Source organism: Kogia breviceps, chromosome 15 (assembly GCF_026419965.1).
Source record: "Kogia breviceps isolate mKogBre1 chromosome 15, mKogBre1 haplotype 1, whole genome shotgun sequence".
Taxonomy (NCBI): Eukaryota; Metazoa; Chordata; class Mammalia; order Artiodactyla; family Physeteridae; genus Kogia; species Kogia breviceps.
The window spans coordinates 16,053,191-16,080,701 of NC_081324.1; the positions used below are offsets into that span (position 1 = coordinate 16,053,191).

Sequence of the window (27,511 nt, forward strand, 5' to 3'; positions counted from 1 at the left end):
TGGAGTAGATTTTCAGAAGTCCTTACTCCACCATTGTGGAATTCTAAGGTCCTTACCTGTATTTTCCTGTGAAATTGTAGAGAGGTATTAACCCACCATTTTAAACTCAGTATCACTGTGTCAGTCAGCATTACAACATCAACACTTCCTATTCGTATTCCGGAAGACTGCTGCTCCCCTAACGGCATGCCCAAGAAAGATCTGGAAAATTCACAATCACTGCCCTCTATTCCAGCCAAACTTTCTTCCAGGGGAACCCCAAGGACTGCTTCCTAAAACTGAGCTAACAAAAGAGAAAAATGATTCAAATATGGAGTACTTTTAGTAATAAGTTTCCCACATTACTAAATTTATATTTACTTCAACATCTGAAAGTTGGTTCCTGATAAGTGGCCCCATTTTCAACTCTAACATTGCTGGTGCTTAGCTGCTTGAAAAGTTGTGGAAATAAAGGTTTCACAACTGTGCTTATCCTGCTGTTAACACACTTGCCGAGGAGGGGCATGAAGAGACAAGTCATATTTTCTGATAAACCATCCTAGAGAAGAGCATGTAACAAGAAGCCACAGGGCAAAGCATCCTTTTCAGAAGGAAAATTAAGGGAGGCAGTGCTTCAGAGGCCCCACTCGGTCCCCTACTAACAGAGTGTATCCCCATCACTTGAGGGCCGAGCCTGGTCCGTGGCCATGCACACCTCAGGGACATCCCTCAAGCTTCTCCCTTTCTTCAGTGAATAATGGAAAAGGAGAAAAGAAACCGTAGGTGGGGAATTCTGACACTTTCCCCTGGTAGGTCTTCTGTCAATCTTCTGCAGAGCAATTTTGAGGCAAGGGATAACACCTAACACAAGACCATTTGGAGAATTTGCTCACTTTTGTCTGAGTGGCCCAGAATCATATTTACTCTTCCCTCACCTAGCTCCCTCACTTTGCAAGTAACGATCATTCTTGTCTCTGCTGAGACTAAAAAAAAAAAAAAATTGGGATTGAGAAGAGCGAGGACAGAGATGCTTCTGTTGCTTGGGTTTAAGAATTCTGCAGTCCTGTTGCCAAACAGCGCAGTCCCGTTTCGCCTTCGGGTAAGTCCACCCCCAAGCCCAAGCAGCCCTGACCCAGTCCACCTGCAGCCCCTGCTTGCCACCACCACCTGCCATCTGGGATCCTGGCATTCCCAGGCAGGATAGGGAGTGACAACTTCACAAACCGCCTCACCTCACCTCCCACCTGCAAAACACTGTGTGACATCTCTTTCCCCAGCTTCCACTACTCAAACAGCTCCACTGGGACACTAACTACACAGTAGAAGGGACAATATATGTGGGAGGCCACAAAAGTACTGAAAGTGTTGCTCAGTTCCCACGGGGCTACTCATTTTACTTCGTCGCTTAGAGTTTCATTTCTCAGCGAAAAGACGCTATTCCCTGAGAACTACAGGTATGAAAGGTAATCCAGGTATACCCTCAGGGGTCCCCCAGTCAGGTGTGCTAGGTGTTCCAGGTAAGCCAGGTGTGGCCCTGCAGGGCCTTGCAGCGGTTCACCCCACCCTATCCCTAGCCATTGCTTTAACCAGAACATGTCAAATCATTCTGTGATAATTCCTCCAATGCAAACAGCAAAAGGGTATCAGAGAGCTAAGCAGTGGTATTAAGCTATTTTATCATGTCCTTTTATTGTCACTCTTCAAAGCCTGAGATCACCATGGTATTACGTACATATATAGTTCCCCCAAATTGGGTCCAAACGCTTCCAAGTATGATATGCGAATGTGGACTTTTACCCAGGCTTGTTTTATACTAGGACTCCATAGTGCTTGATCAGAACCAAAAACCAGCAACACAATTCTCCACTGTCAATTTGCTTCTGTGGAAATACATTTTGTTATGCCAACTTCTCACTCGATCTGCTCTTATTCTTTCTTGGCAGAAACCAAAATGCACTTAGATTTAAATATTCACTTTAAGAGAGTGGGCCTTAAGCACTTAAATTGATAAGCATATTAGAAAAACATTTAAAGAGGACAAACTCTGAATTACAGTGTGGGTGTGTATGAGGGGATCTAAGTTTATAAACCTCCCCAAATAAATCCAATCCCCAGACAAGCTGCAGCACTGAGGGAGAAAAAGCTCTTCCAACTAGTTATTTCCTAGTGCCTGGCAATCAACGTCAAAAGCAAAACCCAGAACCTCCTAACGTCTACGAAAACGGAGGCTCCAAAAAAGGCATTCACAAAAGGCTTCAAAAAATATGAGATGTAACAGGAAAGAGACAAGCAACTGAAGAGACCAAGGGGAAAAAAAATAAGAAAATGTGTATATATTCCTGCCGTATAAAAACCCACCAGTAATTTCTGCTCTTTTACTTTTGTTAACATAGAGAAGATTTACCAAGTTTCTCTCCTGATTCTAATTCTACGAGACATGAATATTAAAGAACGTGGCTGATCCTTTTGCTGTAACGCTAAGAAATGTGGCGTGTCAGTACACCACCTTGGAACCCGAAGCGCCTATTTCAATAGGGAGGCATCATTCCACACCTGGAACTGGACTTTCTCTGCTGGAGGAGCTGCCACTGAAGCCCAGTACATCTGACACCCTGAGTGGTGGGCAAGTGTGCCTCCCCAGGGGATAAAGTTAACTTCTAGAAACAGCTTCAAAGCCAACCATAGTGACTAAGATGAGGGTTCAACCCGGTTAAGACCATTTTAATGAGGTGTTGTTATAAGGTAATGAGCCTAATGTAACTAGTAACCCGGCTGGGAAGACAGTTGTGACAGAGTAAGGATGACCAAGAAATTCACTGACCCCTGGTTACCCTGGTTAAGAGTACAGGCAAGGGCTTCCCTGGTGGTGCAGTGGTTGAGAATCCGCCTGCCGGTGCAGGGGACGCGGGTTCGAGCCCCGGTCCGGGAAGATCCCACGTGCCGCGGAGCGACTGGGCCCGTGAGCCATAATTACTGAGCCTGTGCGTCTGGAGCCTGTGCTCCGCAACGGGAGAGGCTGCGATGGTGAGAGGCCTGCGCACCGCGATGAAGAGTGGCCCCCGCTTGCCACAACTGGAGGAAGCCCTCGCACAGAAACGAAGACCCAACACAGCCAAATATAAATAAATAAATAAATTTAAAGAGTACAGGCAAGGCCTTCCCAAGAAACCACCTTGAATGGTAATGCTCCTTTGGATGGGCAACGCTCAACACGTCTGTTAAAATAAATAAATTGCTCCTTATTTTACTGTTGTCCCTGGCTAAGATAAAAGCAAAGGGGGAAAGGAATTTTTTTTAAAAGCAAGAATCCTGAAGTACAACTTAGGAAAGTACAACTCCAAGTGCGTAGCTGAGGCATAGCACCCTGAGAGGTGCCTTCCTTGCCAGGGACCTCCAGAGCCAATAAAAATGGAGTTCTGTTTGCCTTGAAAACAATACAATAAAAGCATTTCTTACTTGGAAAATCAGCAAGGTCATCTGATGGTGGCAATGGAAAGAGGGTTGCTAAGGAATGGAAAGATGAGAGCCTGACTGAACTGTGTTCCCTAACTAGGGAAATGTTCAGTACAAAGCTGTCTTTAAAAGCAAAGAGAAGATCAGTGCAAGATCAAATAGCAACTATGGCACAAGATGTATTAGATCTAATTGACATTCTCAATGTAGAGGGTTACTGGGCCAGGTGAGAATCATCCGTATCCTGATGAATCAGAGCTGCGTGATGACAGAGCTGACAGACAAAATACATGCGCTGTCCACGGAGGCTCTACCACCCACCACAGCAACTCCCTCCCTGCTGCATGAGAGCGAGGACCACATCTGGGCCAGGAAGCCTCAGGCCAATGACGATCTTAATATATTAATACAAGTACATTCTAGATCATCAACAAGACCACTTTAAGTAACGGAGTGCTCGCCATGATTTCTAGGGCTAAAGCTGGTCTTTTGTGTGTGTGTGTGGTACGTGGGCCTCTCACTGCTGTGGCCTCTCCCATTGCGGAGCACAGGCTCCGGACACGCAGGCTCAGTGGCCACGGCTCACGGGTCCAGCCGCTCCGCGGCACGTGGGATCTTCCCGGACCGGGGGCACGAACCCGCGTCCCCTGCATCGGCAGGCGGACTCTCAACCACTGCGCCACCAGGGAAGCCCTAAAGCTGGTCGTAGTATTCATGATCGAGAGGGCATCGGTAATTCCACTGTGTGTCCAACTAACAAGACTGATGTGTTTGTGCTCCAGCACACGGTATAATAGAAGTCTGAATAATGGGAGTAAAGGAAAACAGAGTGAGTAACCACCACCTGGCACGTGGTAGGTCAGGAGAAGAAAACTTGGCCCAGCAGCCAGTACTTCCTGAACACAGATGACAGATGCGGCTTCAACAAATCAGCATCACCTGCCACATTAAATACCATACAGTTAATCTGAACTGAATTAGGTGGGGAACTGGATTTGTAATGAATCTGTGTGTTGGCTACAGTGATAGTTATGGTGACAGATGCATTATAAACACATTCATTCCTCCTTTTATGTCTGGATATATTTTAAGAAGCATTATAATAAAAATAATTTAAGTCAACCCGTGAAGTTCTCATTTATGTCCTTTCTCTCAAGGGGGTATACTTTATTCAGCCTTTAAAAAAACACTATATAATTTTTGCTTGCTGCCTTCCCATTGCAGAAAAGGAAACCCATGATTAACTGTCCTTCCCAAGGCAAGCAATATTAGAATAAGGTACTCCTCTTCGGGAAATCCTGAAGCAGGAAAAAAAAAAGAAAAAACCTAAGCCCGATCAGGTAAGCACTGAATAAATAGTAACGTTAATATAGTGAATAAAACATGTTATTTTTATGATGATTCTTCAATATTGAGTTAAATTTAGAAGTGATCTTTTAATTGATCGCCCCTTCAATTTCTTGGTCAAAATGTCCTATTACTACTTTCGTGTTATATGCGTAAATCTACACAAGGAATTTGAAAAGAAAAAACCACACTCGAGTTCAATGTTGTATGTAGTATAATCCAGGCCAGCAACCAGCACACTGTGTAAAGTTCTGAGTCCTCCTTTTCTCCATTTTTTTTTCCTGATTTTCTATGAAAACATGAACTCTCCTAACATAAAGCTGAAGGCCCTTGCTGTTTGCTTACCAAACTCCTGCCCTCCTAAGCTTCTAATTTCTAGCAGAATTGGCATCAGATTGGAAGCTACAGCAAACAGGTTTCCCCCAAAGAAGCACTGCCTGGATGCAGGAGTCCCAGCACCTCTAAGGACAAAAGAGCCAATAGGTAAAGGACAGAAACTGCATGCTCACCCAATGGTCCCAGCAGCCCAACCAAGCACCAGGGCGCTGTGAAGCCAGACACAAAACAGGACTTGGGGTCAACACAAAGACTATTTTACGCAGAGAAATCATGCCCAGAAAAACCTATCTCAGCAGGTCAGCTTCATTCAGATCACCATCGAAAGGCTGTATCTTAAAATGCATAACCTTGAAAATACCGGTAATATGACATTACAAAGAGTTCAACTGTGGAAACTCTGTCCCTAAGCCTCTACTATCACGGGCCACCAAGGAAGGCTGCCTGGGAACCAGATAATAGCCATTAAAAGCAGACGGCAGCGGACAGGATTCTAAATCCCACACTCTCTCTTGAGCTATCAAAAGCCCTCTTGTCATTCCAGACCACACGAAAACAAACTAATTCTCAAAAGGGCTCCTTACCTCTGGCAAATCAAGGTATTTTTAACAGTTCTGCTATCTCTAAATCCAGAGCAGTCCCGAATGACCCTCCCAATCTCTCCCCCAAGGGATACTCAGTAATTAAATTACTGAGAAGCTGCAATGGTTAATATGCACAGGGAATAAATAGGGCTTAAAATGATCATTTTCACATTTTACCTTAATTTAACAGTAGTATTTTATTTTTTAAAAGGAAAAGATGGTACATATTCATATTTGCAGGAGAAAGCCGACATCTAGACAATGATAACTTCTGTGAACTCCCCACTAAGACCTTCAGGACTGGAAAATTCGATCCTGTGCAGAGCTGCGTATAAATAACCACCTTCCTTCCTGCCTTCTCCAGTCTGGAGCCAGCACTACAGAAAAAAGAGCCCACAATTCAATGTGCCTCTTCCTTTGCAGCTCTGTAAGGAATAAAACAGCAGGAGAACTGAAAAGGGCACGTCTACCCTGGGACATAAAAAGACCCAGGTTCAAATTCCAACTCTGGCACTTACTAGCTCTGTGGCTTTGGCCAAGCCACCCATGCTCTCTAAGCCTTGGTTTTGTCATCTGAAAAATGTGGAAAAGGGTATTTAATAATCTCACATGATGGACTAATGGATTAGATAACCACGTAAAACTGGTATATACTAGTGCAGGGCTTCTGCACCTCGGCGCTATTGGCATTTGGGGCCCGATAGTTCTTTATCGTGGCAGCCATCCTGTGCCTTGTAGGATGTTTAGCAGCATCCCTGGCCTTACCCACTAGATGCCGGTAGCACCTCCTAAGTTGTAACAACCAAAAATGTCTCCAGGCACTGCCAAGTGTTTCACGGGGCAGGGGGCTTACTCCACAGTTTAAAACCACTGTACCAGGTATTTAGTAAATATTTAATTTTAAAAAGGGTTTCTCGGGGCTTCCCTGGTGGCGCAGTGGTTGAGAGTCCGCCTGCCGATGCAGGAGACACGGGTTCGTGCCCTGGTCCGGGAAGATCCCACATACCGCGGAGCAACTAAGCCCGTGAGCCATGGCCGCTGGGCCTGTGCGTCCGGGGCCTGTGCTCCGCGGCGGGAGAGGCCACAACAGTGAGAGGCCCGCATACCGCAAAAAATAAAAAAAATAAAAAAATAAAAAGGGTTTCTCCCTTCCTCCCATCCAACAGTCCTCTGAAACAAACCTGGGTGGCGGGGATTTATTCTAGACTGTTCCCTTTTTCTCACCTAATCAATCAGTAACCACATCCAATGGCTTCCGTCTCCTATATACCTCCTGCATTTACCCCCCCCCCCCCGCCCCGCTTGGTTGGTTCCACTGTCACCACCACCAACTCTGCCCAGCCAGCTGCAGGACCTCCCACTGTGGTCCAACCTCACATCCATTCTCCCGGTGCTGCGTGGTGAGCATGAGAAAAGCACAGATCTACGTGGGTTCTCAAAGTGCTTCAGAATATAAAGTTCCAGTTCCTTGACAAGGTCCACAAGGCGGTTCACACAGAGCCACTTCCTCCTGTGACTTGGGCCACCCATGCCTCCGCTGTCCTTCCTCCCCACTCCCTGGAGATCTGCTCCGAGACACCGTGGGGTGGTGGTTCCACCCACAGGCTCTGCAGCCAGAGTGCCTTGGTTCGAGTCCTGGCTCTGCTACTTCCTAGCTCTGTGACCCCCAAGCAAGTTAGCTAACCTCTCTGTGCCTCAGTTTTCCCATCTGTGAGATGGAGATAAAAGTACCCACCTCCAAGAGCTGTTGTGAAGATTCCACGAGTTTTTGTCAGATATACACATCAGCACCTAGCACATGAAAAGTGCCTGAATTTTAACTACTGGCTTATTTTAATCTAAAACTCAGCTCAGATGTCAGTGTCCAAAGCTGGACACCAGTGTTTTCTACCCACCTTCACAGCCCAGACTCAACAGCACCGTCCTGCCACAGTTATTGCTACTACTTCACTGACCACAAGTGATTGCTGTTTACACGCCCGTCTCAAACAGGTCAGACCCTCAGAGCAAGGGCTAGACAGAATCTCAGACTAGACAATCTCATCAGATCAGCTGGTCCAAAAATACCCCTTATTTGCTCATGCCATACAGATTACCCCTCCATTTTTCTAGTCTATATCATTACTTACTTAAAATTTTCTTAACCATCCTCCTTCCCTAAAATTCTAAAAGGTCTCCTGCTTCTCTAAGCCCCCTGTAAAAGGCAAACAGATTCCAAAGAAGAAGGGCACAGACTCACCTCTGATCATTTTACACTGGTTTTTAGTTTCCACAGATTCTTTAAAAGGGCAAAGAAATCCTTGAAACTGCCACTGCCCAGACCAGAGCATCTGCTTGAAACCATCCTTTTGCAGACTCTAGAATTAAGGTCACCTGGCAAAGAAGGGCAATGTCTTTGCTGCCCAGGTGTTAAAATCACCACAGCAAGACTGGGAAACAGATAAAGTAGGAGTTTGGGATTAACATATACACACTACTGGGTATGAAACAGGTAAACAAGGAACTACTGTATAGCACAGGAACTATACTCAACATCTTGTAATAAACTATAATGGAAAAGAATCTGAAAGAGTATATATATATATATATAAATAAACACACATCTATGTATGTATGTGTAACGGAATCACTTTGCTGTACACTTGAAACTAACGCAATATTGTAAATTTACCATACGTCAATTTTTTATTTTTCCTGGCTGCACAGCACAGCTTGTGGAATATGGGATCTTAGTTCCCCGACCAGGGATTGAACCCGGGCCCTTGGCAGTGAGAGCGCACCGACCAGGGATTGAACCCGGGCCCTCGGCAGTGAGAGCGCAGAGTCCTAACCACTGGACTGCCAGGGAATTCCCTATACTTCAATCTTTTTTTTAATCATTAAAAAAAAAAAAAAGACTGGGAAACTGAGAAGTCCCTCCTCCCTGGAGTGACAGGATGTTACAAAATTTGGGAGTTACCAACTCACCTCATGCCATCCACCAAATTATCCATTACTGGTCACTCCTGCCCCTTCCTGTACTTTTTAATGTTCTTTTTATGTATTAAGACCAGCTCATTCTAACAAGACTGAAGTTGATTGTTACAAAATAACAATATACAAAATATAAGACTATAAAAGGGCTTCGAATGAAGAAATAAGGTCCGAGGACCCCAGAAAGTAAACTGTGGTTCTCAACCACTCATTAGAACAGTACTTCTCAAGCTTGATGCTCAGTTTAAAAGGTTAAAAAATTCTCAAATCTCCTCTCTGTGCTGTCTGAAATTCTTTGATTGATATTTCATTTATAGAAGTGTAAAACTAGATCTACGGTCTATGGCACTAGCTGCCACCAAGCTGGTTCCTTGGGGTTCCATGTGGCTCTGCTATCAGCTGTGTTTGATGTCGACTCAATTCTCCCATGCCTTTTTAATTGCAAATGGAAACTTCTGTTCACATGGTCAGGCACACAATTATTTGGTATTCACTGGGCAGCGGGACATCGTTGATGTATTAAGTCAATTTTGGTCTTATTTCCTTAGCTTTGAGACGCTGAAGGATCACTTACGGCGACACCAAGATGATGTCAAATGTAGGCCCAGAAATTCGACAGCTGTGATCACCTAAGAGCTGGCCCCTCGGCCTTCACCCCAACCTCACTGCACAAGCAGAGCCACTTTCTGCATCACCTTCTCCCTCTCTGCCACAAACACACACACACTGGTATCTGCCAACTGGAGAAAAGAAAACATCCTCCAGGACCCTGGTCCCTGCTTAGCTGCAGCCACGTCTGTTCACCGCAAAATTCCTTTGAAGAGTTGCCTCTGCATGCCCACATTTCCTTCCTCTCCTGCCTGGGGCATCCCTTCCCCCCATCCTGATCACCAGGCCATCCACCTAGCCACATCCACACACACTCACTGTCCTCCTGCCACCGGCTGCTGCTGACCACTCCCCTTCCCCTCCCCCTCCCCCCCAGCCTTCCCGAGGCCCCACGTGGTTAGAGGCCACGCCTCCTCGCCCAGACCTCCAAAGGCTGACAGACCCAGGGCCTGTGCTCTCCTCTCACAGGCCCCACAAGCTAACCACATGCTGAGGACCCCAACTTCCCACCCCTGCCCCGACAGCTCCACTGGGCTCCAGATGCTTATACCTACCTGCCCGCTGCCATCACCTGGAGGCTGAGTAGGCATATTACTCTTAACCTAATCAAAACAGACCTTTGGATTTCCCCATTTCCCCTTAATCTTATTCCTCTTTAGATCTTCCTCTCGGTAACTGACTACCTAATTGCTCACACCATAATCCTGGGTGGTAAAACTCCATATCTGTCTATCAAGACCCAGGCAATTCCTCCAAAATACACGCCAAATCCATCCAGGTCACCAGGCTGCGCCTTGCCCTTCCTGGGACCCCAGCCCACCACCACCTCTCGACCAACCAGTACCGGAGTTTCTGGACTGGTCTTCTTGCTCATCCGTGTCCTTCCCCCAACAGTCCTTTCTCCCCAGAGGTGCTTCAAGTCACAAACCAGATTCTGCTATTCCTCTGCTTAAAACCCTCCAATGGCTCCTCAACTGTGCTGAGAAAACCCAGCCCTCTGGATTGGTCCCCTGTCCACACCCCCAACCATTGCCTGCCCAGTACCCCCAGCCCCCACGCTCCAGCCAGGCTAACTCTCTCTCCGTTCCTCAAGCCTGTTGCCTCTGTGTTTGCTACCCCCACTGTCTGGAATATTCTGTCCCCAGACCTCAAGTAGCTGTCAACACCTCATTCAGATCTCGGCTGCACTGCTGTTATAGTATACTATAGGTTCTTGAAGAGCAGGTGCACACCCATGGCACCCGGGCAGGGGCACTTTGTCCCCCTCAAGGACGTGAAATTTGCAAAAGCACGTCAGAGCCTCTCCCTGATGCCGGGATGGCAAATGTTCACACCACCCAGCCTCGCTGCTGCAACCCTTCATTCACCACGAAGGGCCTGATTCATGCTTACAGAGGTCTGCTTCTGGAAAGAGGGACGCTGCACTTCCCAGCATCAGACACCACTTCCTGTGTCTGGGGATTCCCACAGCGTGAGTTCTGGTGGGAGGCTGGGTCCATCTCCCACCACAGAAACCAAAAGTTTAAAAGGGTAAGAAACAGACTGGTCGCACCCCTCCCCCAGCAGCAAGGGTGGAAGCCCATGGTTGTGGTGAGCCAATCAGAGGCTCCTGCCCGAGTTCTCCCACTAGGGACGCAAAGAGAGAGTGGGCAGAAAAGAATCAGTGTAGCGGGCCTGAGGCTGCTCTCCTTAGAAAGCCCACTTGCAAGATTGGCTCTTGGCTGGCTTCCCTCCACTGATATAAACGTTCCCTAAATGGTAAGTGTACCTCAGCGGGCCCAGACTGTGCCAACACCTGCCTTCCTTCTGGGAGCCTGGAATGTTAGCACATGGTAGGCAAAGGGCGCTTACACAATCAGTCCCCAATAAAAAGCTTGGGCACCGAGTCTCTAATGAGATTCCCTGGTGGACAACATTTCCTATATGTGGTCACAGTAGCTGCTGGAGGAATTAAGCACATCCTGCGCGACACCCCTGGAGAAGGCCTCTTGGAAGCTCCCGCCTGGTTCCCTCTGGATGTCACCCCGGGCACCTTTATCCCTTTACCGATTTTGCTGTGTTACCCTTCCGCGTAATAAACTGTAACTGTCTGTGTACCCATTTCTGGGTCTTGTGAGTCCTTCTGCTGAATCATGGAGACTGAGAGTGCTTGTGAGGACATGCAACACAAGTAGGAAATAAGAGAGCTGATGCAGCTACAGCAGGTGGAGCCCTGCCACACGGCATCCAGAGATGGGTGCGGAACATTGTCGGAGGTGGCATTCAGTGTCTAAGAGCCCTGGAGCCCTTGTCAGATGCTTCCTGCAGGTTCTCTGGCTGCAATTCTGGGTGTCCAGCCTCCCTTAGTCCCTGCCCAGTTTTGGCTTTCCAGCTTTCCAGGTACTTCTGTGCTATGCAAAATGCCTTCAATAAATCCCTTTCTGCTCAAATTCATCAGAATTGGTCGCTGTTGCTTGCAATCAAGAGCCCTAACTATCACAGATTTTGTGATATAGTAGCGTTATAAATAAAATTGGAATGCCCGAAGCGGGGTGGGGTAGGTGGAGGGTCCTGTGAGTCCCACGGTACCAGGCTGGAGAAGTTGGTCATTCTGAGTAGGTAAAGCAAAGGGAGAGTGAGTTTAAGTGCCCTGTTGTCTGTTGGACCCAAACTCTGTGCCTCTTCATTGGAGGCTATTTTTCGAATCACCCTGAGGCAGAAACAATGGGATGAGTAGGGCATAGAAACCTGTCACTAAGACACAGAAATTCCCAGAAGCACCGACTTCATCTAGATAAGATCACTGGCTGTCACTACCAGCCCATGGAATTGACTGGAAGCAAAAAAAAAAAAACCCGGAACCTAAGTTTTCATGGGAGCAATACTGCCACGTATTCAGCTCAGATGATGCCAGCCTATGGCTGCTCAACTCCCAGACAAGCCACCCTGAAGTCCCAAACTCACACCAAGCAGGACCCAAGAGGAGGCGCTCTGCCAGTTCCCATCCATCCAGGTACGGCTGTAGAAGACAAGCACCGAGGAGGATCCCCACACTGGACGTAATGCAGCAGAGCCGGAAGCTGCCAGACTGGCTGACCAAGGCAAGAACTCCTCATTACTCCTGTTCCGCCAGCAACCATACCCTGAGCTTCCCTGTTTTCTCCCTCTCCAAATGGGAGGTTTATTGTAATAACCTGTTCCTTCTTCACCACTGGAGGCTGGATGGTTTGGGGGGAACATAACCAATTAAGCCACAGTCACTAGACCAAGAAAAAAAAGCTTCTTTCAGGTGGAAGAGAAGTGACAGTGTATCACCCAGAGACGCCTGCAATACTTAAATGAATATCTGGGTTGCCTCCCTGGGGAAAGGGAGCATGTGATCATGAAGTCATGGACATTTCTGAAAGTGGGTGAATTATCCAACAGGTACACTATGGGCTGAAACAGTAAGGCAATAAAGGTAATTCCACCCCCTCTTTCCCACTGGCTGGTTGAGGAATGAGCAGATCTAAGCTTCTGTGGGCCAGTGAGACACAACGAGAGATTTCCTGGGTGATTATGGGAATGAGATTTCCTTTATCTTAAGCGGAAAGCCACAGGAAGCGATTATCTTACCTCTGCAAGGAGAAAAAGAGAACCAAGCTCTAACTGCCACTGGCAGCCACCCTCAGACCAATAAGGCCTCTGAACAGGGCCAGGCTATAGATAGCGGAGTCGTGAAAAATGAACTTGATTCCTCGATATCATTGAGCTGGCACTTGTCCTACGGTCCAGGTGGGTACTTCTTAATAGACACATCATAACTGAACAAGAGAGATGAGGTTGGAGTCGCCATGACAACTATCAAGACTCTACCATAGGGCTTCCCTGGTGGCGCAGTGGTTGAGAGTCCGCCTGCCGATGCAGGGGACAAGGGTTCGTGCCCCGGTCCGGGAAGATCCCACATGCCGCGGAGCGGCTGAGCCCGTGAGCCATGGCCGCTGAGCCTGCGCATCCAGAGCCTGCGCTCCGCAACGGGAGAGGCCCACGTACCGCAAAAAAAAAAAAAAAAAAAAAAAAAAAAGACTCTACCATAACACACAAGTTGAGATTGGCCAACTCAAGTGCCACAATTCTAAGATGCCATCACCTGTAAGCTGTAACTTTGGGGAGGATGAGAGGTACGGAGGAGATAAGTGTGCAAGGAACCTGCCACCACATTAAACACACTTATCAACTGTAAGATGCATCCTTATTTCAGAAACACTAAAAGGCTGATGGAAGGGGGATGGAGCCATGAACCAGGTTAGATGCAACACAGTATTTGCCAACTCTGTCCTTCCGTTCAGGAAGGAACCATCATGAAACATACCCTGGGAAACACTGACACTTGAGGGACGTTACTCAAGGGATGTTACCTAGCTTGAAGGCAAAACAAAGAAGAGCTGCCAGCCACTCTGTTATATGTCCCTATGACTATAGCTATTCATAGTTATCGCCTGGATATCTAAACGCTACTCAATGCTGCAATTAGGTGATGACAAGACCTCTCACTCAAAACTCAAGAAAACAAAATACAGAGAAACAAATTTGACTTTGATCACAGGCCACAATTTTCATAGTACACACATGAAAAACTCAGAACACTGCTAAAGATTTAAACGACGTTAATGTAACTGTAGTGCCCTGAAGGATGAAAATACAAATCACACGCGTCTACAGTGAAGAAAATGAAACATCTAGTTTGCAAGCTGCCGGTGAAAAAAAGAATGGATTGGGCTTCCCTGGTGGCGCAGTGGTTGAGAGTCCGCCTGCCGATGCAGGAGACACGGGTTCGTGCCCCGGTCCGGGAAGATCCCACGTGCCGCGGAGCGGCTGGGCCCGTGAGCCGTGGCCGCTGAGCCTGCGCGTCCGGAGCCTGTGCTCCGCAACGGGAGAGGCCACAACAGTGAGAGGCCCGCGTACCACAAAAAAAAAAAAAAAAAAAAAAAAAAAAGAATGGATTTACCAGACACTTTTTCTGAAAAAATCACCAGCCTTTTACCTCTCCCCTCCACTTCCCACCTTGGGACGCTACTAAAAGGCACAAGTGGCCATGCAATGACCTTGATGTCCTCAGATACAAGCACAAAGCAGGGCGTTGATAAAATGTACTCAACTGAACACTATAATATCTGGACGGAACAAGTGCTCTAATTTTTACCCAAAGCCTGAACTACATGCATTTGGGAGGTTTCTTTCTACCTCAGTTTCAGACTTATTCTTATGTTAAGAAAAAGAAAAGTTTGTTGTAGAAATATAGAACACATTAAGCAAGCAAAAAAAAAAAAAAGAAAAAGTACCTGTAATCCCTTTGCTTAAAGATAACTGCCATTAACATCATGGGTTATATTCCTGGTCATTTTTCCTATGCATAAACACTTTTAACCACAATAGGATTCTACTGTTTTGGAGAAACAGCACACCCAGTGTTTTGTAACCTACTTTTCCCACTTACTATTATATTACTGTCATCTCCATGTTATTAAATATTCTTCAATATCTCCCCACCCCTGTGGCTGCACAATAAATATCCTTCTCCATCTCAATTCTCCCAGCAAAGGAGGAAAAGCTCTTAGTTCAAGCTTAAATGTTCTCTTTCACTGAGAGTGGCATGGACATATATACACTACCAAATGTAAAATAGCTAGCTAGTGGGAAGCAGCCGCATAGCACAGGGAGGTCATCTCTGTGCTTTGTGACCACCTAGAGGGGTGGGATATGGAGAATAGGAGGGAGACGCAAGAGGGAGGAGATATGGGGATATATGTACACGTATAGCTGATTCACTTTGTGATACAGCAGAAACTAACACACAATTGTAAAGCAATTACACTCCAATAAAGATGTTAAAAATATATTTTAAAAACTCATCATTTTGTAGACCTTAAGCTTATACAATGTTATATGTCAATTATATCTCAATAAACCTGAAGAAATTCCATTTTTTTAAAAAAAGTTCTCTTTCACTAATAACACAACACAATTAACACAAATTAACACAATTAAGACAATTAAGACCTCTATACCAAAGGCAGGCAGAGCAGCTCATACCAACTTCTCAGTTATCAGCAAAAACATACTCTGGAACTCAAAATCAACAGAGTTCAGCTCACTCTAGTTACAGCTTAATTCAAGAACCACGTTCATTTATCCTCAGGAGTTAGCAGGCGAGGAGGAAATACAGCCAGTTCCAAGTTTAAAAACCAACTTACTGTTAATTACAGCTGCTTCCTAATCATCACACATAGTATACAAGGCACAAAAGGAATGAGAAGGATAGACGGATAGAAGGAAGCAAACTGATGCTCGTTTTTTGTTTTTTCTTTTTAAACCCCACTCTTTCCCCTTTCCTTACCAAATTGCCAATGAAGATGAAGATGAAGTTAGCACTCTGATGACACCCAAAGATAAACCACCGACTAACTGAGAGAGGAAAAAAATGGAGACTTAGAAAAGAAAGCACAGGATACTTAACAGATTCCCATTCTTCAAGAGCTGAAAGTAGCTGGGAGAGTCACAAGTATGTAGAGCTTCTAATTAAGCGGGATACACACCCACCCACTTTTTCTCATGAATAGTTAATATTGAGTGCTTATGAAGCAAAATAAGTCTCTAAGTAGCATCCGCTTGCTTTCATTTTCTGGGAAAACCAGACCAAAGTGACTTCCAGCACTACAAAACAAAACTTGATACATGTAAATAAAAACTAACCCTTTTGATACAAACATCTTCAGTTAAACAACAGGAAAAGTTAATAGAGAGGATCTTCGTCGTCTGCTCCATTACCTGGGGCCCAAGCCTGTCTTCCCTGGAGTCCCCACATTGGTGACACCTAACGCGGTGGCCAATGTGTACATTAAAAACTTTAAGTCACACAGATCGCCAAAAACCTGTTTAACTTTGAAGTTTCAAAGAGTAAAACAGAAGCTCAACTGGGGCAGCTCCATGTGACCTGCATTGTCCGTCTTTCTCGCTGCAGCTGCCTCACTACTACGACAACCCACAAGGGTAAGTCCAGCTTTACAAAGTGCTCTAAAAGACACGGAACGTGATCCAGAACTGCGCCTGAGGAGACCCGGAAGAGCCGGGCCTTGAATAAGGCTGAAAATGGGAAACATAATTAAAATATGAAAACTGTATGAACAAAAGCAAGACCAAGAATCAGAGGCACAGAAAAAAGCATCACAAGAGGCACAGCTCAGGCCCTTGTTGCTGTTCCACAGGGTCCCCACCCGGGTCTGCTCCCTCAGTCCGGAGGGACCTAGTCACACAGACGGAACACACTGTCTCCATCTGGAAGACAGAGATGACCACAGAGGTGACCTAAGCCACTCAAGTGATCCATCAAAATTTCACTTCAGCATTATCTGGGAAGCCCTGACAAGTCCCGGGGGATGGGCCACCAGCCTAACCAGCAATGGGACTATTCCCTGGGTGTGTTCGTCCCCTGCAAGGGGCCACCATCCCTACAAACCCCACCAAGGATCATCTTCACAGGATGGATTTCGCATCGCTAAATTTTACGCTAAAAGAAACGTCTTTTTTAAAAAAATTATTTTTGGCTGTGTTGGGTCTTCGTTTCTGCGCGAGGGCTTTCTCTAGTTGCGGCGAGCGGGGGCCACTCTTCATCGCGGTGCGCGGGCCTCTCACTATCGCGGCCTCTCTTGTTGGGAGCACAGGCTCCGGACACGCAGGCTCAGTAGTTGTGGCCCACGGGCCTAGATGCTCCACAGCACGTGGGATCTTCCCAGACCGGGGCTCAAACCCGTGTCCCCTGCATTGGCAGGCGGATTCTCAAGCGCTGCGCCACCGGGGAAGCCCGAAAAGTCATTTTTGAATGGCCCTTTTTTCCTGGTGAATAGGAAGCATAAAAAGGATAAGCAATCTCTCAGTGGATGCTTGCCTGCCAAGAAGTCACCAAACAGTGAATTTGATGACAGCAAGGGAATCTGATAGCCTCACCATTAAACTTGGCCAGTTCTGAATCAATACGGGACTCTGAACTCAGGGACGAAAAGTCGACCAAAGCGTCAAATTGAAGCTCATTACCTGGGACGTGCTTATGTAATACAGCTCTTCTCACCTAAAGCCATTATAGTATAGTCAGCATTCAGGCCACACGGGTTCAGAATAAAACATTATGACTAAAAGGAGAGCTTATATTTTCACGAAATAAGCGTCCCAGATCTCTAAGCACTGCTTTTCTCTCTGCCGGAACCTGAGCCGCGGTCTTGCCTCAGGAACCAAGAATATCTCCAGCAATCCAATACCCGGGAGTAGTGATGATTGTTAGTTTCTCTCAAAGTCAATGACAGCAGTCATGAAACGGTCTGTACAACACAAGTAGAATTATTCAGAAGTCCCTACGCACCCAAGAAGAAAGGATGTGACACTGGTTCTCAAAGGACCTTTCCTGTGTGTTTGTATGTTATGGGGGCTTTTTCCCCCAAATCCAAATGCCTGTCCCTCCCCCAAATTTTCATATGTTCTGGATAAGAGGAACCCTGAAAAACTTGGAAAACCGATGATTCCTGATACTGCCCACAATGAGAAATATCACTTTAAGTGTTTTTAAGTAAAGAACTGACTTTTTTTTTAGTTAATAGGAGAATATTGTTTTCTAAATCTAGTTTCTTTATCCTCATCTCTAAATTATCCTCCCATTTCTATATTCCACCAACAAGCAACTCCCAAGCCAACAGTAACATCATTAAACAGAAACAGTACAAATGTTGCCACCTATAGTTGGAAAATGAAATATATATTTGTTTACACTGTGACCTGGAAGAGAAACAATATAAAAACAGAAAGTAACACTGTCACACTTCTCATGTTCTTCCTTAATCCTATGATCTTAATCCTTATCATCATATGACTCGTTTATTATTTTAATCCTCTTTTACATGGGTTGTCAAAAGATCACCATGTAGTCAGGTTTATTACCAATTCCCAAATCTATCAGTAGGACAGAAACACTTATCCAAAGACCTACCACATCGAATGCTTAAAAACTCCAGTTAGGGTCTCTTTTGATTGCTGCTACTTGTCTAAGACCCCAAATTCAAGGGCAGCAATAAAGCCTGTTTAAACGTCTCCTTAACTCAAAATTAAAAATTTAATATGATCTCAATCTATCACAGAGAAATTAATTTGTTTCTTCCACCAGTCACATACTACCACGTTTTTATGGTATTATATAAATAATTGCACAATACAGAAAGGTTATGAATTATCAATGAACATACAGTTTCTTCCCTTTGGGGTGCGTGCAGAAGCAATGTAGCAGGACTTCTAAAGTACTGCTGTGATGATGTCACATTCCAAAACCATTCTTAACGTCAGGGGTTTCTTCCTTGAGATTATTCATATTTCTCCTGAATGTATACCAAGCATATGGATGCTCCCACAATTCCCAGACAGCTTTCCAAGGAAGTTTCCTGGTGATGTGGGCACTCGCTGCATTGAACAGACAGGTGCCCAGGCCCCATTCAATCACTTCCCTTTAAATTGCATTTTGGGGACTTCCCTGGTGGTCCAGTGGTTAGGACTCTGCACTTCCACTGAAGGGGGCACGGGTTCAATCCCTGGTTGGGAAACTAAGATCCCGCAAGCCTCATGGCAAGGCCAAAAAAAAATAAAATATAATAAAATTTAAAAATAAAATTAAAATTAAATTGCATTCCTCATGGAAAAGAACTTGCAGTCATCTGAGGATTCCCATTTGCCACTCTCTTTATGCCTTTGACCAAAAAATTGTATTCCTTAAGGAAACTACTTTTCAGTGACGACATAATTCAAATAAACATTCTGACTATAAAATTCAGCAGACTATACGTTAGAATGTCAATTTCTTGTAAATTCCATAGACTCCTTGAAGCAAAGACAAACCAACAGAGAGGAGAATTTAAAACAATACCTTATATTGGCCGATTTTAAAAACTGCTTTCAAATGTCACCATAAAACCTAGGCCCTTTTAGGGTCTGTTTCTCAAATGTTAGCAGTAATGACACAGACGTAACTGGGGTAGCCCGTGTCCTGGGTAGAAAGCTCACCGACCAGCAGGGATAGGCCTGACTCAGGCAGGCACTTGGAGCTGGAATGAAGGGACAAGGCTTATGTTCCTGAGAAGTGGCCTCTCAGTATCCTCCTTCAGAGCCAAACAATACCCAAACTGTAATTTCTGAAAGCAATCTTGTGACCATTTTTTGCACAGCTGCAAAGATGGCCTGCAGGGTTTCTCAAGTAATCTCCAGAAAACACACATGGACCACATTCTACAAATTAACAACTCTTCTCAATTACTCACATGCGGCTAATCAGGCGGCCCAGCAGCTAGGTTCCCTGTTTCTTCTCTGCTGATGTCCACTTAAGAGCATTTCCCTGATTCTAGCCCTTTTCTCTAAGACAGAAGAGCAGAAATCTGACTAGCAGTTGACTTTACATTATTGACTGGACTTTCCTGGTAGCGCAGTTGTTAAGAACCTGCAGATGGGGTTCGATCCCTGGTTTGGGAATATGCCTCAGAGCAACTAAGCCCGTGCGCCACAACTACTGAGCCTGAACTCTAGAGCCTGTAAGCCACAACTCCTGAGCCCATGTGCCACAACTCCTGAAGCCCGCACACCTAGAGTCCGTGCTCCACAACAAGAGAAGCCACTGAAATGAGAAGCCCGTGCACCACAACGAAGAGTAGTCCCTGCTCGAGAGAGTCCCCAGCTAGAGAGAGCCCACAGACAGCAACGAAGACACAACACAGTCAGAAAGAAAGAAAAAAATTGCTGACTGATGGGGCGTGGTGTTTGAAACTGATGACCCAGGGTTATACCAGGCTTCCAATTAGAGTAATTAATGAATTCTAACACATCCTTGTTTTCATATTTTAACATCTCTGAAATAATGATGCTTCATGAAATCAACAGTATTATCACAGCTTGACAGCTTTTCTTTTCTTAGTGGTCGATAAAACAGTGGTGCATCTTAAAATTGACAGCATCCTGGAGTAAAGAAAATACTATATCTATGCCAAAGGTTAACCTTAAATGTCTGTTCCGAAGTGGGTAATTATATGCAAATGAGCAAGAAGACTCCTAAGACTATACCGAGAAGAAGAGACCGCGGCAACTGTCGCACAGCTGCCACATCTCAAGGGCCACAACTCATGCCCGTTAACTTGCCAGGTGAGAATGCAGCCCCAATGAAGTCAGATTTTTACCATTTTCCATGAAAATTCCCAAGATTTAAAACAATATGGAGACAATACTAAGCAGGGTCCCTGGTCAATTGTGGCCAGAAGCCATCAGTTTACAACCCCTGACATTCATCTCTTACACTATCCTGAATGAATCAGTTACGAAGACTTTTCAAGTACTTGGAAGAGAGGGAGCATGTTAAAAACTAGGGCTGTGTAATCAACAGAACTAGGTTCAAATCCTGGCTCTACAACTTCACTCGCTCTGGGTCCTTATGCAGGTCACTTAACCTCTCTGAGCCTCCACTCCTCATCTGTAAATCACAGCATACCTCACTGGGTTCTTACAAGAATTAAATGAGACAGTAAGTGCATAAAGGCTTAACACAGTGCCACGTGTAGAGAAAACATATGAAACGTCAGCCAACTATCCTTATTTGCATAAAATAAAGAGGGAGGGTGTTAAAGTACCATCCCACGTCAGCCTGGCCTTCATCTCTATGCCATTTGTTTCATTCTAACCACCAAAAAATGTAAATGACCCATCTAAGGAAAAAGTTATCGAACTTTCACTCACCAGAAAATCTTGTAAATAAAGGATACCTTTCTGAGATGCTGTAATAAAAGATTTCAGAAGGTTAACAGCAACATTCATGAGTAAACTATGCCAAAATGTGCTGCAGCTTGCCAAAAAATAAACAAAAACAAAAAACCACCAAGGAACTAAGCCAAATGCAGAAACTAGTCCAAACTGTTCTGATTCCAAATCAAATCTGATCCCGGGCCCTGAATCAGAAATTTGCTTAATCTGCTAATCCCTCCAATACCAAAAGCCCTTCGTCTGATAGCAATTTCAAATTTGACTACCTAAATGGACTTAATTTGAATCCGGGTGAATATGAACTATAATTCACCAGAGGAACCCCAGCCAGAAAGGCACAATAAAAAATAAACAACACATGCACTCACACAAGCAAAGCCCACATTTAATCCCTTTCATCTGACAAGCTGGACAGACCTAGGAACAATGCCCTCTGTCTTGGCATCCCGCGATTTTCTGGGTTAATGCAATGCTTCATCACCAGCAGTACTTAGAGCTAAAGAGTCTTTCTGTGACGGGATACAACGAAGTGCATGCCAAGCACACAAAAATGCTTTTCACCAACCTCCAATGAAAATACCAACTTTTATGAAATTTGCTAGGTACAAATGCCTATTTAGCTGAGACGTTTATAAGGTGACTCTTCAACGCAGCAATCAAACTATCTTTGTCTGTGATGATCTACAGCCCACCAACTGTATGAGCTGAAGCGAACGCCTTGGGAAAGCAACTCTACTGTTTGTTTCATCAGGCATCTACTTTAAGAGCCTGTTAAAATCTTCCATTTGTTTTCTTACACAGACTAATTCAGGAAGACAAAACAAGCTGTTCAAATCCAACAATTTCTTGTTAATATTCCACGAAGGCAATCCCTGATCTTCCCAAGGGCAACCTGACAGCATGAAACCTCCCATAAAAAGCAAATACCATAAAAATGTGAAGTCATCAAAACAGCCCTGCCTTTTTTTTTTCCTCACCACTGGTAGGACAAGCTGAAAAGGAAAGACAGATGTGACCTGTCTTTTGGAATAGTGTGTGGAACTAAGTAGTACCACCAACATGGCCACCACTTAATCAATCAATATAATGTCCTCATCACCTCTTGCTATTCCCTATACAGCCCTAAATACCCCTCCAACAACATACAGGAGTGAACCCAGTCATACACAAACACACACGATCACACACTCTGATTCTGTTTACATTCCATCCTTCACTTTCGCCCTAGCCACCAATTAAGATCATCAGTATTAACTCACCTAGACAAAAGTGGTAAGATGTGCTCTGGGTAGATTCTGACACTAACTGTATATGCAGACAAAGCAGAAACTACACTGACATGCATGTGATTCATTTATCCAGCTGTATTTCCCAAAACGCTCTTTAAGAATTCTTTTTTCCAGGGATTTTTAAGAATAATCATGTCATTTTTTAAAAAGACCTAAGATGAAAGGCAGCTGTCTTCATGCCCCTTTGTTTGGGAATGTGTATCTCACCACCTTTCTAAAAGCTCACTGCCTGCCCTCTACCGCTACTAATTAAATGGAGAAGTAGAGAATGAAAGAGAAAGCTCCTCAAAGAGAAAACAGGGAGAGGAGATCCACCTGGGTAAGTGAAACAAATGTTACTTTTCACCCATCCTCAGGTAAGTGCACAAAAGGGGGGGAAATATTTTTACAAGAGCCCAGCATGGCAAAATGATCGGAAACGCCAATCACATTATTTGCATTGCGATCATTCTTTGATAAAATAAATACCACAGCAAGCTTTACCTAGCACCATTAAGGGGGGGGAAATAAACATACCCACAACACCTTCTCCACCCTAAGACACCTATTCCATTACACACTTATGGGGCGCGCGCGCACGCACGCACACACACACACTACTAGGGTGGGAGAGAAGCCATAACGTGGTCGTGTCTCTCTATTAACTCCACCCCTATCACCAGAGAAAGAGGGGATCTCAGAAAATAAAGGAGAGGAAGAAAGAGAAACCCAGAAATCCTTGAATTTCCAGGCATCAACTTATCATGAAATGCACAACCAGGAAAGGAAATACCTCCCCGCTGAGTAATGCCTCTTGGGTTGTAAATTCACCTCTCGAAAGGGGAGCCAGACCCGAACGCGCGCCCCGCCAGATGGCAAACCCCTCCTACCTGCTCCATCCAGCCTGCCCGTCACGCCGCGCCAGCGACAGCCGCCCACCCCCTTTTGGCAGAGCAACACACTAATAAGAGCCGAGCGTGGCTGGTCGGGAGAGGTCTAAGCAGTGATGTAGCAGGATCTTCTCAAAAGGGGGGAGTGGGAACCCGCGAGGAGAGAGTGAGGGTAAAAACAAAGCCCTTTCCAGGCGAACCGACAGCCTCGGGGGCGTGGCTTACTTAATTCGCTTCATCAATAAAAAGGATCAACTGAGCTTTCCTCTCTCCACCCACCCCGGAGGTGCTGGATCCGAGAGGAAAAAAAAAAAAAATGGCAGGGCTGCAAGCTTCCCCCAAGTTTCCAGCAGCACCTGCCCCCATCCTAGATCTCCTCCCCACACCAAAAAGACCCCAAAATCCACACTCCTGGCTTTAGACTCTGCAAGAAAGAGGGGTCGGACACGCACAGCTCAGAACGTTTCACTCCCTCCCACCGTAACAAGCACACACGCATCAGAACACTTGCTGACACCATCATTAGAAAGTTCCAGGGGGAGACAATCCAGGTTTTGCCGCGGCCCCGGGCTCCCCCGCGCGGCGCGGGTCTCCAGCCGCGACCCAGACGTGACACACGTCATGGACTCCCGGGCTGCAGGGGCGAAAGGCGGAAAGTTGCCCCACAGCCCCAGGAGACGCGGCTTGGAGGAAAGGAACACACGGGCTGAGAAGCGCACGCGCCCTCCTTCCACCCAAAGGCGGGGAGCGGCGAGTGAACCCCAGGCTCGCTGGGCGTTGCGCCGCTTTATTTACAAACAATGCGCAGGGCCGGGGGGGAGGGGCGGCAGGCGCAGGGCGGAAGAAGCGAGCACCCCACCGGGACCCCGCTCCCGGACGCTCCCGCCTTTGGGGTCCCCATGCAGGCGCGGGGGACGCGCACCCAAGGGGTCGTCCCAGTCCCCACTCCCTGCCGCCGCCGGACGGGAACCTCCCGGGGAGTCCCGTCGGGAAGGGGGCGCCGCTCACCTCGTCTTCCGAAAGTCCGTAGACCGCCTCCCCAAGCCCGGTCGCCATGGAGCCGGCCCCCCGCGCGGGATCAGACGTGCTCCCGGGCTGCTGGGTTGCGGCGCAGGCGGCCAGGTCTTCCCTCCTCCTCCGGGGCCGTCCGGCCCTGCGCGCGTCCCGCCGGGCGCCGGCAGGTGAAGGAGCCCGAGCGCGCGCGCCCCGGCCGCTGCCTGCGCCGCTTCCTCCCGGAAGGCTGCGGGTCCTTGCGGGCCGGCGGTGCCGAGAGCGCGCCGTGCAGCGGGCGGCGGCGGCGGCGCAGCGCCCGCCGGGGTTTCCCTCCCTCCCAGCTCGTCCGCCGCTCTCCGCCCCTCTCCGAGCCTGCTCTCTGATCTCTGGAACCCGGCTCGCCCGCCCCCACGCTCGCGGCCCCCGCTCTCTCCGCCCCCTCCTCCGCCTCCTCCCGCCCAGCGCTAAGAGGGGATCCTCCCCGCCTCGCCGGGGCGGGCACACGCGCCCCCCAAGCCAATCACAGGCCGGGCTGGGGGGCGGGCCGCGGGCGCGGGGGTGGTGGAGTTCGGCCCCAGTGCCCACCCCACCCCCTCGCTCCCCTGCGGCTCCCCGCGGACTCCCCAGACATGAAGCCGGTACCCTCGGAGCTGAGCCACCCTCTTCTCCCGCTCCCGCTTTCCCTCCGCTTTGAGGAGCGGGCGGGTTGGGCATTTGGGGCCGCTGAAGGCATTTTCCACAAGAAAGTCCATTTCTCTTCCCCGAGGTCTTTTCACCAAGACCCCTGAGCTCGCCGTAATTGTTAAGGGGGGGACGGGGAAGATGGATGTTTCTGGACCCCTGTAAATTGTTGGCAAGCCCAACTTGGGTGCTTTGTCGGCGCCCGGGAGCCGATCCGCCCGGCCCGGCCGCCAGCCGGGAAGAGGCTGCCCCGGTGTGGCCGCAGGTCGCCACTGCCTTGTCAACCTTACGCGGAACAAAACCAGCACAGCGCCCGCTCTAAGGACACACCCACCCACTCGAAAACAGCGTGGTTCTTTGAATAAAAGGCAGCTCTTTTGTGAGCCGCAACGTGAAATCTCAGACTCAAGTTTAAGGTAATCCTCTGCATATGCAAACCATTAAGACGCCCTATTAGCCACGGTAGGATTCTTCCCACATCCCAGCTACTGTTTCTCTAGCAAGCAGTTCATTTAATCCATCAGATTTATAGGAACGCCAGAGGCTAGTTTAAATAAGAGAGAAATTCGTCACTCGACTTTTTCAGGAAGCCTTTCCTTAAATTTAGATGTTAAGTACAGTTGTGGGTTCAAAAAGAAAACAGAAACAACATGCATTTGCCTCTGAAAAAACAAAGTGCCCTCTTTGGTATTCGCAGGGTGCCTTTAGGATTTTCATTCAAATTAGTTGTTTCAGAAAGAAGAACTCACGTGATCCAAACCGCAGCTACTTTGCTAAGTATCTGTTTGTGCCCATCTAGATCGTTTTCGAAAGAAGGGAAACAACTCATCTTCTAACGTAAGCTCTCCTTTGCCTCCCTACGACATTACTGTGGCTTAAATGTATGCCATACTCAGGATTTTCTTTCAAGACAAAGCCTCTTGGAGTCAACCCCGTACTCAGAAGCCTTCCCCACCTATCTTGAGCCATTAAGTCCACAGTACTTAGATGCCACAAAAGCCCAACTGAGAGAAAAATCATCTTTAGGGAAGCACAGTTCTGTATCCTCACTAGCCAGGTCTTTGTCAAGTTCTGTACAGTTTATATTATGGGAGGGAGGGTAATCTTTTTAAAATGTTTCGAATAGAAAATTATTTCTAATTACACAGGACACCCCTCTTACAGCCCTAGAGGAGCACAATTCTGGACTTTATCTTTGGGTGAGGCTGTATCATCTGGGAGCTGTAGGAGTGTGTCCTACTTCCTCTCCCTGTCCTGTTGCCATGATTGTGCTCCAACAACCCCACCAGGGCAGTCTACACCTGCCTGAACTCTGCGGTCATGCCCTTGGCTTTCCCTAAGGGATGATTATGAGAAACTACAATATGAAACTTGCTTTATGTCATGTATTGTAGAGGTGTTTATGAAATCATGATCTTTCAGCTCTGTGGTTTGTGACCACCTAGAGGGGTGGGATAGGGAGGGTGGGAGGGAGGGAGACGCAAGAGGGAAGAAATATGGGAACATATGTATATGTATAACTGATTCACTTTGTTATAAAGCAGAAACTAACACACCATTGTAAAGCAATTATACTCCAATAAAGATGTTTAAAACAAAAAAAAAATGATCTAGGCCTCACAGCAAAAAAATTTAAAAAGTAAAATCATGATCTTTAACGTTCAGTGTTTCCTGTAAGAAGACTCAAACATGACATTTATATCAGACCTACAAGGAAAAGCTTTCTTCTAAGGAACTGGTAAGCTTTTCCATGACGGATGACAAGAATTATTTCAACTAATTTTGTTTTTCTATTAACTTTGGCCACCAGGAAACTCAGGACCCATTTTATGGCCCTAAGTCATAAAAGAACCCCATAAACAACAAAATCAATCCCCTGTGTAATTATGTACCAGCTTTCCCCCAGTACAGTGGTTCTCACCCCTGGATACACACTGTCATCATCTGGGGAGCTTTAAAATGACCAGGCACCCAGTGGCCAGCCTAAGAGAATATGATTTCACTGGTTCACAGGACCGATGTAACTTTCATAGGAGCACAGGCTATAGTAGTTTCAATAACTTCCCAGGTGATGCTAATGTCCCTGTGAGATTGAGAATGGCAGGCCTGGCCAGTGGTTCCCAAACGTGGCTTACAGAGGAACACCTGGGGATGTTTAAAAATCACTGCTCTGTACCTCCCACCCAATACACAATCTCATATAATTGCTGAGGGGTGCCACGTGGGCATCAGAAGTTTTAGAAGCTCCCCAGGTGATTCTAATGCACAGCAAAATCTAGGGATCTCTGGCTTAGACTGATATTCTTTACGTTTTCCATGATCCTGATCTTTTCTTTTTTATTTTTTTCAGTTTAGAGGTAATTACATGTTTTAAACATACTCAAATCCTTTGTGGATGTAAACAAATATACTTGGTGTGACTAGTATCAGGGAGCAGTTTTACCCACCTCCTACCGCTCTGAAGTCTCAGATTAGTCCAATTTCTTGCAGGGGGGTAGTTCAGGAAGCATAATTCTTAAGAGAAACTTCTGCAGTCTTATCCAAAACACAACTGTCCTTTCATCCTCCAATCAGTTTCACATCTACTTAACAATTATATAGAACCTAA

At 46.5% G+C, this 27,511-nt stretch overlaps 1 protein-coding gene across 4 annotated transcripts in view; it reads right to left on the reverse strand.

Annotated features, from left to right (window-relative positions):
• The window catches only part of NEDD4L (NEDD4 like E3 ubiquitin protein ligase), a 345,052-nt gene extending 320,504 nt beyond the window's left edge, over positions 1-24,548 (reverse strand). For 2 of the 4 annotated variants that reach the window (XM_067015214.1, XM_067015211.1), the window contains exon 1: positions 24,238-24,463. In XM_067015214.1, coding sequence (XP_066871315.1) covers positions 24,238-24,285 — 48 coding nt within the window. In that variant the 5' untranslated portion in view covers positions 24,286-24,463. Of the gene's footprint in view, positions 1-24,237 lie in introns of all 4 variants that reach the window. The other 2 variants (XM_059040433.2, XM_059040434.2) reach the window with 2 other exon arrangements.
• Between the last annotated feature and the right edge of the window lie 2,963 nt (positions 24,549-27,511).